The sequence below is a fragment of the Astatotilapia calliptera genome, chromosome 16 (genome assembly GCF_900246225.1).
Source record: "Astatotilapia calliptera chromosome 16, fAstCal1.2, whole genome shotgun sequence".
Taxonomy (NCBI): Eukaryota; Metazoa; Chordata; class Actinopteri; order Cichliformes; family Cichlidae; genus Astatotilapia; species Astatotilapia calliptera.
The window spans coordinates 13,581,147-13,596,793 of record NC_039317.1 but is presented as its reverse complement, the minus strand read 5'-3'; the positions used below and the strand labels follow the sequence as shown (position 1 = coordinate 13,596,793).

Here is a 15,647-nt window from a genome sequence, read left to right as displayed (position 1 = left end):
TGCAGCCACTGTATGATAGAGGTGGGACGTTCAATCCAAATATCGGCGTATCGATACCAGCGCTGGTATTGGTGTCACATTGATACTAGTGTGATAGAATCGATACTTTGTTTCTATCCTCTATGTTCATGTAGCCCACTTAATTGTGTTAATTTTAAAAAAATAAAAAATAAAAAATACACCTCAAACATGAACTATGAAAAAATGTCTGAACCTTTTTTTCATAGTTCATGTTTTTTCATGTATTTTGAAACCCAGTTTCAAAATACATGAAAAAACATGAACTATGCTGAAAGGTGTGTTTTGTTCTGTTAACTGATTATTGTGGAAAGCAAACACCACAGTGATTTAGTGGTCATTAAAATGTATTCTATCCAATGAATGAATGAATTCATAATTCATGATTAATTATTGATGATTCAAGGCAAATAAATTTAATAAATCATGACACAATGCTCTGCCCTACATAAGCTGCTTTTATAGGTTAAAAGTATCTGTATCGCTATTGGAGTCGGCAATCTGCATTTACTTGGTATCAGATCCATTTGCAGTATTGCACAGCTCGACTGTCAGCTTTCATTTATTAATGTGATCATGAGGAGCTTCCTCAGTGTCCTTCCCAGCTCCATAATATAGTGAAAAGTAATTTCCCCTCTCATTTTATTGGTCTTTACATTTTTCGCTACTTCAGTGAGTTACTGATTTTCCAGTCATTAGCTTGTGAAACAAGTGGTGGTGGTCAGAGGGCCCGTTGACGCCAGTTGGCGCCTGTGTCCGGCAGCCTTGCCTCTGTCAGTGCGCCCCAGGGCAGCTGTGGCTACAACGTAGCTTGCCATCACCAGTGTGTGAATGTGTCTGTGAATGGGTGGATGACTGAATGTAGTGTAAAGCGCTTTGGAGTCCTTAGGGACTAAGTAAAGTGCTGTACAAATACAGGCCATTTACAAAAGTGCCTCTAAAGGAGGAATCGAAGCAAAATTCAAGTTTTTTGTTAACTTATTATATATTATGTGCAAAACATCCAGATTTACTTTCGTCTCATCTCTTATCTTTTATGGCTTTCACATGGCAAGTTGAGTGTGAGTTTCAAAAAATGAAACATATATGTGAGCAGTTTATGAATGTACTGGGACTTATTTAAAGTTTCCTGTGTAGATTATTTAGTAAATTAATAATACACAACACTGGTAGCAGTTTTACTGCTGTTTACACGCACTGCTGCCATCTTGAATAGCAAAGTTGGGGTTCATGTGACTAGTCTGCCTTTCTGAGCGTGGAGTCCACCTACAAGGGGTGTTCCAGCTGAACATTATGGCTGGGAGCCCAGCTCTTCCAACTACCTACTTCTTTTGAAAAAGACTATAGTATCTATCTGTTAAAGCAGCAATAATGTTTTCTTTGACTATTTGATCAGTACACCGGGCCTACTTTCACTTGCTGCAGGATACAAAAAGGACTTCATTAATGGAACAGGAAGAGAGTTAAAGCACGAGGGCAAACACACACAACTCATTACACCCTGGGTATCGTGTACGGTTCACACTGCAACTCAAAGTGTGTGTCTGTGTGTGCGTGGTGTATTTATTGCATTTATAAGAGTTATCTGTTTGTGTGGGAGGGAAGCGAACAATTACAAGCAAAGGTCCTTAGAGATCAAAACTGCCATGAGGTATTTAGACTTAAGACCAGGCCTACACAACATCTACAAATATCACAGCAGTGTTTTTTTTTTTTTTAATGGTTTGAGCTGATAATCTCTTTAATGAAGGATAACCTCTTTAGAGCATTTGTCTTTTTACTGTGTTACATGTTTGCCATAAATATTTGATACCAATGAGAACATCATCCACATTAACAGTCCTCGTCAACCAAATCAGGCCTGAACCAGTAAGCTGACTCAGCTAACACTTGGCTGTTGGAGATTCAACAGGACATCCACCCTTTTACACCACTGTGTCATTTTGGAACCGCACACACGCGCTGTGTGTGCGGTTACCCTCAGGAAAGACACACTGCTGGTCTCTGTTCCGCATCTAAAATCTCACGAGCAAAGAGCATGGCAGTTTACGCAAAGGAAATAAATGCCAACGCACAGTCAGAGCTGAAGAACAGAGTCACACTTTGTGTACATGCTGTATATATTTAGGTGGCGAGACACGTCAGAGTTACTAGATTGTTATAAGAAACTTGTCGAACACACGTGTCAAAACTGTCCTGGAAAGCATCTGTCGTCACAGACGGACAAAGAAACTCTGAGAAAAAGAGTATTTTTAGTCTGAGGCTGTGACTGAATGCTCCCTCCAGGTACACATCGGCAAGCTTTCCACCGCACTCGATGCTGACTTGTTCGCACTTTTGCATGCACAGGCGTTCACAGCAGGATGTTATTTTCCCCCTCTGTTTTGGACAAACGTTGAATAAACACTGATGATGAAATGCAATCGTCATGAGTGAAACCAAAGCTCCTGGCAACATAGGATGTGTTTCAGTGAACTGCACACGGGGTTGGAAGGTATTATCACTGAAATACAGTCAAGTAGTGGAAGCAGATCTACCTAATCGGAAAAGTTTTCTATATACAAAAAACACTATTTTAAATACTAATGTAGGTGCAGATCATAGATTAAAAGTACATTAAAAGTAAAGAGGACAATACCAGTTACAATTTCCTTAGAAGTTCATTAATTTGCAGGTACAGTAATGTTTAACTTATTTATAGGCTCAACTGTTTTAAAGGTGTTTTTCTCCCAGGTGTGTACCAGAACAGGTGGTTGCAAGCAGCCAGCTGCACCGTCTCTGAGCTCACATAGATTAATTAATTACTCTGCTTGTTACTGCATCAAGTACATCACATCATTAATGAGGGAAACATTCCTGTTTCATCATTCTCATCCACTGCTGACACTCAGCAGGGGGATGTGAGGATGTTTTGCCACTATAAATTCTGGCATAACCTTTTGCAAAGTGATATTTACTCTCCGTCAAATCTCAGTCGCTCCATTGCTTCCTCCATCCCACCCTTCCCCTTTCTCTCTCCCTTTGCCTCTTTCTCTCTCACCCCAGTGACTCCACCCTGCAGCAGATAAAAAGCTGAGTCCTCAAGGTGTGCATGTGTTATGAGCTCACTTGCTAGAGTTCTCTTTGCGTGGCTGTCTGCTATTCTGTCTGAGAGTCAGATTTTTTTCCATTAAAGTTATTTACAAAGGTAAGGAATTATTGAAATTTTGTATCTTATCTTTTAAATACTTTTTTTTCTTTTTGTTTGTTTTTTTGTTTATAGCGTGTTTTTTTAATAACACTAGAAATGACATTCATTTTAAGGTATCCACTTCTGTCTGTGATTTTTTTAAAGCATGCTTTTATTAAGGAATAAAATTATACTACAGATATATTTTTTTAAAGTTCCAGAAATATTCATCTTCCATTATGTTGTTGTCTAACTCATGTGTTGTGTTTTATGACACATTGCTAAGATGTAATTAATATTTTTGACACACCATCATGCTGCTGAGAAGCGGGCGGAGCATCCCTTAAGTTAGATGGATGGGCGTTCCTCTAAATCCTTCATGCACAGCATCACTCTGAGCTTCTCAGTAAACCCAGCGCTGGACGCAAATATCCATTCAAATGCTTTGCGTGCATGCCTGTGTGCAGAAAGGCTGAAGCCAAACTTGCAGATGCATGTGATGGCGGTAAGAGCAGCAGTTTGGTGAGAAGAGACTGTAGAGCAAACACTGCCTTTGGTCCACAGCAGCTCTGTCTCTGCGGTCCGATTTGCTTTGTGATGCTTTCTTTCTCTGACATCTCTCCATAGTTTCGTTTGGCTCGTTGTCAGTAAAAGGATTGAGATTTGGCTATTTCTTATTAGGATCAAACCACCTGATCAGACATGTAGGAGGAGAGTGCAAAGTGAGGAAAGGTTGAGTCTCAGCAATGATAAATTTATATTCTCACTTAAAGTCTGTGATTATGACTATGTACAATAGCTGGTAGGTTACTTCCCTTGAACAGTACACTAAGGAGACAACATTTTTTTTTAAAGCTGTATGACTTTTAATTAAAACAACACACCAATACAAAAATGCAACTGTTTACTTACATATGGTCCTCAGGGGCACAATTACAGGCTTTCTACTGTTGTTTTACAGTGTCACTATTTTCTTATAGTAAAAAAAATACAGTTCTATAGTATCCATAAACAGCTTATTACTGTGTACCTGTGAGTAATAAGCTCACATTTATATTGCTAAAGTATGGAACAGCATAACTTTTATCAGAATACTCATTGCTTGCATGACCCAGTTAGCAAAGGCTGTTGTATTAAACAATTTCAGCAACTAATCTAAAGATGGCGTCTCAGTGATAGTGGCTCATTGGTAACTAAACTTTAACACTATTCTTGGTCACACATTCAGTGGAAACCACATCATATACAGTTTCAACATAAAATAACAACAACAACAGCAGTAAACACTTTTAAATTAATAATCTGACACTAACCATTTACATTGGTTTGTGCATACGTTTTGTTTTTGCACATGATGTTCAGGGGAACATAGTTTATTAACCCTATCGCTATAAAAGTAGCACAATCACTAATGCCGGGTGATTTTTACCCGATATAATATGACCAATAAAAAGTTGTTATCAAAATATATCAAAATATGACAACACATGACAAATTAGAGTGGTCTTCTTTTACTTTCAACTGTGCCATGTCTAACAAAATGAAAAAAATTCCTAAAACAAAAACATTGTAGTATAGAATCGGTGTGGGGCCTGTGACTTTACTGTGCAACAGATTCAGTCGGCCGTGTGCACAAAACAAAGGTTTTTTAAACAGTGAATGTGTGCAGGCACAGCATAGCTGTACCCCACAACACCAAACTTCAGGAATGCATTGGACAAAGAGACAAAAGAATGCTGTGAAAACCCAGAATGATGGTTGAGCAAAGCAGAGGGAAAGAAGTAAACAGTTTGGTCATTTAGCTGCACAGCTGTGGCAGTGTGTGTGTAGCTGTGTTGCTGTGGTTTGTGCATAGGGTTTGTTTGAATGAGGACTTTTGCAGCTTGACTCTAGGAGGTGTTAATTTTACAAGGTGTGCTTTGTGATAAAAGCTGCATTTAGGGAGCCGAGGAGCTGCAAATGTCTTTGCCTTTCGCCCAGAAACCACAACCAACACCAGGGCAGTTACCAAGATTGAGTGCAAGGGTACTGCTGGCATCAAGTATGAATCTGCAGCTGGTTTGCGGTGAAGAGAGGAAGGCAGTGTGGTTTGTCAAGCAATTTCAGTGGGGATTAAACTGTTTTTGTCAGACAGCCTGTATCATAAAGGCTAAGTGAATATTGTGTGCACTAAACTTTCCCCGCTGTGGTTTCCTGAAACATGCCGTCTTGTCCTCTGACCTCCACCACAGTCTAGGAGGTGACTGAGTGGTCTCAGGTCGCTGAGCCTGTATGTTTCCAAAGGGAGGAAAAAGGTCAGTAGGAGCAAACAGACAGGGGAAGACATCGAGGAAAGAAACGCGACTGATGCTGAAGAACAGACATGTCTCTGTGCAGACACAGAGAGAAAGGGAGACAGTGAGAAAAGTCTGTCAGACAGTGTAGACAGACAGATGTCAGAGACAGATGTGTCTGAAGGCGTGAGGGTGGGAGACAGTGCTAATATTTCCATCTCAGTGTAAAGCAAAGGAAGACTGAACGTGTGTCTGTGTAAGAATGTGCCACACCGCTTAGTTGTGTATACTTGGCTGCCTCATCCATCAGCCGCAATTGCTGTGTGTACATAACAGAGTAGTCGATCAGCTCTGACTTGTTGTGGTCATCTGTGTAATTCTTTCCAATTGTTTTGTATTGAAACTGATGATGCAGACTTCTATATTAATTATATTTAAGAGCACTATTTGTCCTCACATCGCTTCCTAACTGCTTCTCTATTACTGACAAAAACTGATCATCTTACATTATTAATTATTATTATTACTTTTTTATTATTTGATTTTTCTCATCAATCAGTCAATACGTCTGAAGGTAAACTCCAGATGTAAGGTCATTTAGACCCACTGCAGTTTAGTGGCATCCTGCCTTTTTCTTTACATATTTGTCTACAGGGATTTGTGCAGCTGTTGTAACTTTAATGAGATTCCAGTGATTGCCACTTGTATGACCTGCACTAGCCCACACCTCAATGTGCGCCAGGTGTGGGTTGACTAAGCAAAACCTACATGTTACACTCATATGATGACCACGAGTCCTTTCTTTTTTTGTCCCACCCCTGATGAATTCACTGTGTTTCGCTTGTGTAAAATGTCAAGAAGATGGACATCTGGAAGTATTTAAGGAAGAGGATTCACACTCAACAGACAGATACTAATTCAAATACCTACATGACAGATGGGCGTACAAGGTAGACTACTTCTGCCTGCTTATTTTTAGAAGTGCCTGAGCAGCAGCTCATGCTGAGAGCCCAGTGGTGTGTGACGAGCCACATATGAGCTTGGCAGCAGATGCTGAACAAACAGGGTTGTTAAAGCAGACATTTGTAACTCCTTGTCTCCAAAGGCTGACGTCTCATTTTACGTAATGCTCAATGAAGATTAATTATCCAACTATAGGAGCCAGGTTGATAGAATATAATCCTCATTCTGTAACACCTGAGAAATCCTGAGAGAAATTTCAACAAATGTGTTTGGATAAGCTTTTGTTATAGTTAATGACACAGCTTTAGAGAAATAAATCTCTTTTAACGCTGTCCTGAGCTAACTGTTTGTGGTGTTTTACTAAATAACTCAATGACAAACTGTGTGAATGATTTTGATTATTGCTGATTCGCTGCTATCTTCAGTGCACCCTACTCTCACTCTCACTGTGACACCACAGATAGAGTCCATCCTCCCATGATCCTGGAGTGGAAGAGGATGGATGGATGGATGGATGGATGGATGGATGGATGGATGGATGGATGGATGGATGGATGGATGGATGGATGGATGGATGTTTTACTATTTTGAAAATAGGGTTATCAAATCAGAGATGGATCTGATCAAGAAAAGAAGAGATCAAACAGTAGAATATTGTGAATCACTTTAGCCACACCCTAAAACACACCCTGATTTATCATCTACTTTTTTATAAATGGAAACATAATTCACAAAATTAACATCATGCTGTATTAATTAAGACTTCAAACCAGTAATTGAGACCATTAAGTTATCTGGAAAGTAGTTACTTTGGACATATATTAAGTGAGCATTACAGTTATTCTCTCATAAGCTTATATGCAGTCTCACTTTTTATGGTCAAAGAAGTCACCCCCTGCTGGCCATGAGAAAGAATGCAAGATGAAAGCACTTGTGCGTGGCTTTCATTACCTAGATTCAGAGACTGTTTCCATCTCATAAAATATACAAGATGAAGTTTGTGTCTAGCTCCATAACCAGCTTACATTTTAAAATTTGGTTTGTGATGAAGTTGTGACATTCATGACTTTGAGTGCCCATGCAAAGGCAGCGGCTAAATATCAACATGTTTTTGCTCAATGCAGAGGGGCTTTGGAGATAAATGCATGGTTGACTATAGTGTTGGTGTCTTTTACCGAGTGTTCCCACCAACACTAATTGTTTTAAGACTGCAACTCAAACCTTTCTGTGTCAAAGTACACTCTCCCAAAGCCGCTTGAATGACCATAAACTTCTGCATATGCAGTGTAGAAAATACAATTGCAAAGGAAAATACCAATTCCAATTTATAATATTAATATTATTATAGAAAGTCTAATTTTTCTTAACAGACTTTGAAACAAATATCTGTGAGAGGAGTGTGAACCAAATGACACACGGGTGGCATCTGCCTGGCATGGAAATGAAAAGCATAGTTGTTGTTCCTGCTGCAAATGATTGCCTGTCATCACTGAGGTAGTTGCATTGTTTTACACCAGTACTAGAATTAAACTGTAAATCCTACAGGTGTGAGAAACGGCACAACACGTTACTCACGCCATCATGTCTTCTCACATCTGTGCCACAGTTATACGTGACTCCATGTCTGCCATCTGTGTGGACACAGAAGAATGATATTAGCACTTAGTCTGTATAACAGAATCATTTAGAGGCACTTTGTTATAAACCCAGGCGTCTCTCTTTCTGTTTTCTCTAATAACAAGTTGACACTTGGAAATTGCTGCCTAATGTTTATGTCAAAGTCTGAAAGTGGCCTTGGTGTACGAATAAGTCTGTAGGGAGGCAACACCTATGTAGAATAATGTGCTGGAGAAAAGCACGGGAGGTAAAGACAGGCGGTATTTCCATCTCTCTGCAGGCACCATAACAACTCTTTAGTGTTGCTATGTGACACTGAACAGACCTTCGTTGTGTGGTGTCTCTGATCTGCAAGTTTTTTCAGAATATTTCCACCACTTTAAAAACATCTATACACACACACACACACACACACACACACACACACACACACACACACACACACACACACACACACACACACACACACACACACATACCAACTCTGAGCTGGGACGTACCTGAAGGGCAGTAAAACTGCCACATTTGTTTTCTTTGCTTGTTTCATACATATATTGTGTTTGGTCAAAATCATTACGCAGTATTAAATATCCATCACTGATATCACCACTGCAAAAACGCATCTGAATATTTTAATCTAAGAAATATTTTAGGATCAGTTAATGTCTTTTTTCTAACCCACTCACCCAGCCCTTTTAGTCACACCTTTCAGTCATTACATTTATAATTGTGTGTAACGTCTTCAGGCTTCATGCCACCGATAAGAATAATGGAAACACTGAACAGCTTCCAATTCGCATGGGGGGGAAAAAAGAAAGAGTCCCAGTTCTTGTTGAGAGACGTCAGTGGCATCCCTGTGGACTCTTTGCCACGTCTGGCCTCTGTCACCGCAGAAACTTGGTGGACTCTGTTCAAAGACAAGCTCTCACTGGGGGAGACAGTGGCATTGCCATGTCAAAATCACCAGACAGCTGAGAAAAGGTCAGAATGCAGGAAAGATCCAAAGTGCCGGTGATGAAGAGGACATAAAGGATGTGGTTTAGGATGTGAAGCTAGAGATGAGTTGGCTGTAATAAAATTTGGACCAGGACTGTGTTTGAAGCTGTGCATGGAGTAGGGAAGAGGACTCAGTCTGAGATGAAAAAGATACTTTTAAGAAAGACTAAGTCAGTAATAAGTAATAAGTATATACTCAGAGGAGCAGCACCAAGAAAAGTTGCTTTTACTTGCTTTGTTTTTAGTTATCTGTTTAAAGCAGTTTAAGGTTGAAAAAATGGATATACTGAAGCACATTAAAAGGTAGTAAAAGCTGCACAGTTGGGCTTCAACTTTATTTGCTGACAGATGTACTTATTGGATCTGAATGTAAAATGAACAGATCCTACCTCAGCACACTCAGTCTGAGAGGACAAAACCCGATATAATGGCAACACATGTAATAGACACACCGGTCTAGTGTTTGGATTCCTATTACATGCTTTGCTATTACACCAGGTTGGAGGCCACACCTTGTTTTATGTGGATCTTGTAGTCTACTTATGCCAAACACAGGTGGCAGAATCTTTCTCTCTGCCATTTTTGCACGATTATTGAGAATTTTCAGCCAGTGAGTGCCAACTCACTGCATACCAGTGAGTTAGCTTATAGGTGGCAGAAATACTTCACCCACTTTTAAAAACAAGATAAAAAATAAATGTTCGCTCAAGTGTTACTTCCTCTTAACAATCTTCTAGTTCATTCAGGCTGTATAAATCTCCATCATCATCACAATAATAATAATAGTAATAACAATAATGTTATAGTATTGCACATGTCACCTCTGCAAATATCCAAGGTACTGCTGTGTTACTGCTTAATTATGATCGTTTCCAGGACATGAACTCTGAGAAAAACTGAGATTTTTTGCTGCAGAAATCCAGACAACTTGTATCAATACTTTTTTTAAAAAATATGTGGTTTTTATGTAAAAATTGTAAATTTGAGTGTCAAATTGAAACTGGAAAAAGCACAAGTGAAGGGGTATCGAAGAAAAATATTTAGAAAATCATATTAAGCATTTTTTCAGCATTTTTATGAATCAAAGGACATATATCATCTTAAAATTTTCCATTTGATTGTTATATTTAATTTGTGCTTTTTTCTTCATAAAACGTGTTTGCTAATGTAAAAGATTTCTTCTAGGAGGGTAAAAATGAGAGATTTGAAGATCAATTGTAATATTAGGACATTGAAGGCATTTATCATTTTTTGTTTAATGAAAAAAATGTTTCTAGAGGGTCATAATAATGATTGTGCTTTTCTAGAATATAGTAAAATTGTCAAACCTAATCACTTTTTTAATGTTAGGCTTGGCTGCTAACTGCTGAGCTGCAAAAGGAATAAAATAACCTAGCTTTTTGTCAAGCTCATTTCCTTAATCTATTGTCTTTCTACTTATCGAGATCATCCTGAAAACAAATTAAAAACTCAAACTTTTTGTACACCAGTAACAATGTTATATCTAAGGTACTGAGACTCACATCAGGGGCAAGTCTATTGTCCCTTCGTATATCCAGCAGAGGGAGACAGAGTGTGGTTGTACACTGCCTCCACTTTGCAGATAGAGCTACCCACTTGAGCTTCATGATATTGCAAGAAATACTTATCTGCATACCATAAAAAAAATTAAAAAAAACTTGTAAAAACATCTGGAGCTTCATCAAATCTTGTCTTCTCTATCCACCATACAGGCCTTGGCCATGCCTCCCCTCCTTGCCCCCCTCTTCCTGCTACAGCTTGTAGTTCTTACCTTTGTGAGTGGAGGAGCATACTACGGTCACAAGCAGCATCCTCAGCCATACCAACCGATGCAGCATATCCAACATATTGGCATGGGCAAAGGTGGCTTTCCTCAGCAGCAGTACCTAGGCAAAGACATGCCCTATATGCAGTATCCCCATTACAGCAAGGAGCTCCCACCAATGCCCATGCACAAGGGAAAGGAAAATGCTCATAAGGGGGGAAGCTACAATGGTGGCAAAGACAAAGGTAAGAAAACAGTTTTAAAGACCTATGCCACCAACTTTAGCAATACATACATGTGGATTTTGAACCTCTACTATCGAGCTAAAGAATGACCAGTAAACAGATGTCTCTTAAGTTTATAATATAAGTACTCAGTTACACGGTACTATGAAAAGGTCTTGAGTCACCCCTCATTTCTTTACATTTTGCTATGAAAATGGAAATAGATGCAGCAGTTTATTGAAGCATGTACAATCATGAATTGAAATACACTATATAAGGCAAAAACAGAGTTTGTACATTTATAAAGAGGGTGGAAGTCAGTATTTGGCCTCCTTTATTTTTCAACACAGCCTCAACTCTCTCAAAACAGATTTCTTGTAATTTCTCTACGTAATCTGCAGGAATAGTTCTCCAGGATTCTTGAAGGACATTTAAAGCTCTTCTGTATATGTTGGCTTCCTTTTGATCTGTTCTCTGTCAAGATGATATCAGACCTTTTTACCTTTTTGTCCTTCACTTTTCCAGTTTCCTCAAAACTTTAAGGGACACACTGCACACCACACCAAGTTTTCAGGCCATTGGCAATCAACTTGTTGCTGCAAAAATGCTATTTTATATCTGCCAACCTGTCATCATTGGCGTTTTTATATTAAACTAAAGAAATTGAAACAAATATTCATTTGTATGTGTCATTTTAAAACTTTATAAACAATATGTCTCTGTGAATTTTTAGATTTATTATTTCTGTGTGAATAATGTACTAATTTCTCACAGGCCAGACAATTCCTAGTGGTGCTGAGGGAATTCCCCAAGGAGAGCCAGGCCCTGCTGGGCCACCTGGGCCACCTGGACCAGAGGGACCTTCAGGACCTCTTGGGCCTCCAGGGAATGGGTTGCCAGGACCTGCAGGACGGCCTGGACCTCCTGGTCCACCGGGAATTCCAGGAGTTGGGAAACCAGGTTTTCCTGGGCTTCCTGGAAAACCTGGAGGAACTGGTATTGTTGGCCCTCAAGGAGAAATGGGCCCTAGGGGTGAAGAAGGACCACCTGGACAGCCAGGGCCTCAAGGACCCCCAGGACCACCTGGACTTCCAGGCATAGGTAAACCAGGTGTTCAAGGTTTACCAGGTCAAATGGGGCCCAAAGGTGAGCCAGGTCACAAAGGTCTTCCAGGTTTACCAGGACTGCCGGGACCCAAAGGAGACAAAGGGATGGGGTTGCCAGGACCACCTGGACACAAAGGGCTTCCAGGGCTCCCTGGGCCTGCTGGTCCAAGAGGATTGCCTGGTTTTGGTAAACCTGGATTGAATGGCACACCAGGACCACAGGGACCACCAGGAGAAAAGGGACATCCAGGACATCAAGGGCCAGCTGGACCACCAGGTGAAAAAGGACAGCCTGGCCCAGCAGGTCTACCTGGTCAAGGGAAGCCAGGTCAAAATGGTCTACCAGGACAACCAGGCATGCCAGGTGTGAAAGGTCTTCCAGGACCACCAGGTTTGCCAGGAAAGCCAGGATTGCCAGGATTTGGTAAACCGGGACTCCCAGGACCAAAGGGTGATAAAGGTATGAGTGGGCCACCTGGATCACCTGGACCAAAGGGAGATAAGGGTTACAGCGGTCTACCTGGTACGCCTGGACCTTCTGGACCAAAAGGTCCTGAAGGTCATCCAGGCCCTACTGGACCCCCGGGGCCTATGGGTGCACCTGGTCCTAAAGGAGATTGTGGAGAAGAAGGATCTAAAGGTTTTGATGGAGCCCAGGGTGAGCCTGGTCCTCAAGGGTTACCTGGAAAGGATGGCCTGCCAGGAGACCACGGAGAGCCAGGACCAAGAGGCCCACCAGGACCAATTGGTGCCAAAGGAGACATTGGACCTGAAGGTCTACCTGGTGTTCCTGGTTCTTCGGGACCTCCTGGTCCCAAAGGAGAAAGAGGTGAACCAGGTGAAGTGGGGCCCCAAGGCCCTAAAGGAATCCCAGGAATGGATGGTGCAGCAGGACCAATTGGGCCCCCTGGTCTTCAAGGACCAAAAGGAGATTATGGTCCTCCTGGTCCACCAGGCATTGCAGTTGAAGGAGGTCCAGGTCTACCTGGTCCCATAGGACCCCCAGGAAAAGAAGGCCCATCAGGACTCCCTGGGCAACGAGGTCTGCCTGGCCCTCCTGGACCACCAGGTCCACCTGGAATACCTAGTGTGTCACCTGAAATGGCAGGAGTGCTTTCTGAGATGGGCCCAAGACTAGACGGTGTTAAAGCTGGAAGTTATGGCAAGAAGGGCAAGTATGGAGGCAATGGGGCAGAAGTAATGGGTCCCAGTGGGCTGGAAATGCCAGCATTCACAGCTACAGCAATGACTCCATTTCCACCTGTCGGCACTCCAGTCATCTTTGACAAGCTTTTGTACAATGGTCGCCAAAACTACAACCCCCAGACAGGAATTTTCACTTGTGAAGTACCTGGTATTTATTACTTTGCCTACCACATTCATTGCAAAGGAACTAATGTTTGGGTTGCTTTAATGAGAAACAATGAGCCTGTAATGTATACATATGATGAATACAAAAAGGGTTTCCTAGACCAAGCATCAGGGAGTGCAGTATTACCTCTACAGCTAGGGGACACTGTGTATATTCAGCTGCCCTCAGATCAGGCTTCAGGACTTTATGCTGGACAGTACGTGCATTCCTCCTTCACTGGGTACTTGTTATATCCAATGTAAAACCACAAACTGCAGAGAGAGAGAGGCTTTGGTAAGAAGAACACAAGAGCATATTTTTGTATGACAGAAAACACAGATTACCTTACACTAAGCGTACTTTTAATGCAAAGTCAGCAAGCAAATAGTGTCGTCAACAGACAAGACAAAATAATATATTTTAAAGAAGATATTAAATCTGGCAAATTAAATCTGTACGAAGCCAAAGAGATGGTTTAATTGGGAGAGCAAAAATCTTTCTTTTACAGCACTGGATGGTATAAAAGAATGTAAAAAAAGAAGAAGAAAAAAACAGAATTTAGAAATGGCTACAAAGGTACTTTCATGCGCATATTTTAAGAGTGGAAGTTATTAGTATAAACATAGAAGGGAAGTATAAGTAAATGAGGGTAAAAAGAGATGGTATAATAATAGTAACACTGTTGCAGCTGTGTCAAATTTGGTCCCTGTATGTCTTTAAAATTGGCAGCTACCCCATGTGGCAACATATAATGTGAAATTATAAAATAGTAAGATAGCATTCATTTCAACAGGAAATATATTTTTTTGCATGCATATATTTGTATAATCAATGACTTTTCTCTAGTGATAACAATAAGTATGAAAAAAAATCTCTTTCAAATGAGAGTTCAGATTGGAGCAATGAAGTTTGCATTACAGCAGTCTGCACATTGCCATGTTTTATTTTTGTTTGTTTATTTTTTAGATAAATATATTTCTATTTGTGTTGGTATCTACATTGGGTTGCAGAGGACTAAACCTGGGGGTAAAGATCATTTTAAGTCTAATGTTCTGTTAAGAACAAGACTTGAGTGAAGGAATTGTATGTATAAGGGACAACTGGTACTGGTTGGTGAGCTGAAACAGCAGTTAGTGTACTCTTCTTTAGAAAGACGCTACACAACACATAGATTGTCAAAATTAAGTCAATAACCTGAGTGTGTTGTTGGCTGATTATTGGTCTTGAGTGAGGTTTAAATTTTAAGAATGTATCATAAGTTTTATGTTTTATTTTTCTGAGGTAGGTTTGTGGTTATTGTGCTGTATTAGAATTGGAAATAGGACACAGTTTTGCTCTGATCTATTAAAACCACTCAGTATACTCTAATAAATATTGGTACATTATCATCCTAACATTTTACACTTAACAAAAATTCTTTATCACCAACTAAACAGTTGAATTATATGTCAGTGTTACGTGAAAACAAACACAAAGTTGCATGTTTACAGATGGTTTATAGTGCAAAACAATATTCCACAGCTAATCCCATTGATAGGTAACAAGTCTCCGAACTGCAAGTCGCCGAGTCCTCCTTTAAAGTCAAAACCAGTGTTACCCGTTAATATTTTTATTTACTGCTTTTACATAAAAATGAACTGATTATATTCTTTGACTGTTTTGCAGGCCATATTATTATTTTTTCCACAGAAGCATATCACAGTGCATTATAGTTGTTATGAGTATAATTACAAATAAGATGGCATAATATGTGGAAAACAGTTTATAGATGTTTAAAAGAGCGATGACCAAATTAAGTTTCCTGTATCTGCAGTGTGTTTCCTTTACATGTTTTTCTGTATTCATTAATGGACTTAAAGCAAGTGTTGAATGCTGCGGCAATTGATTAACAACAGTTATGTCATTAATTTATTGTTATTGTTGTTGTAATTTTTACTGCTGATGACTTGCATGCAATAAACAGCAAAAAAACAAAAAAAACAAACACGGGAAATGATAATGACTTTGGTGCCAATATTGTCATTGTAATCAAATTATGTGTATCAATGTTTCAAGTTTGTTGTTATTGTCTGTGATGTTTTTCTAAATAAAAATGGTTTGATTAAAAGAATTGCCACAGATATCATCTTGAGCTTCACTGAAAC

General features: G+C 40.0%; 1 protein-coding gene across 1 annotated transcript; it reads left to right on the top strand.

Annotated features, from left to right (window-relative positions):
- The first annotated feature begins 3,101 nt into the window (after positions 1 to 3,101).
- On the top strand, positions 3,102 to 15,613 carry col8a1a (collagen, type VIII, alpha 1a). The gene is made up of 3 exons (XM_026143995.1): positions 3,102 to 3,205; positions 10,770 to 11,067; positions 11,821 to 15,613. The coding sequence occupies exons 2-3, from the start codon at positions 10,779 to 10,781 to the stop codon at positions 13,764 to 13,766; spliced, it is 2,235 nt and encodes a 744-aa protein (XP_025999780.1). The 5' UTR covers positions 3,102 to 3,205; positions 10,770 to 10,778; the 3' UTR covers positions 13,767 to 15,613.
- Positions 15,614 to 15,647: the final 34 nt, after the last annotated feature.

Coding starts and splice junctions, on each gene's coding strand:
- col8a1a (XM_026143995.1), top strand. CDS start 10,779: ATGCCTCCCCTCCTTGCCCCCCTCTTCCTGCTACAGCTTGTAGTTCTT. Junction 11,068..11,820: donor CAATGGTGGCAAAGACAAAG/GTAAGAAAACAG, acceptor AATTTCTCACAG/GCCAGACAATTCCTAGTGGT.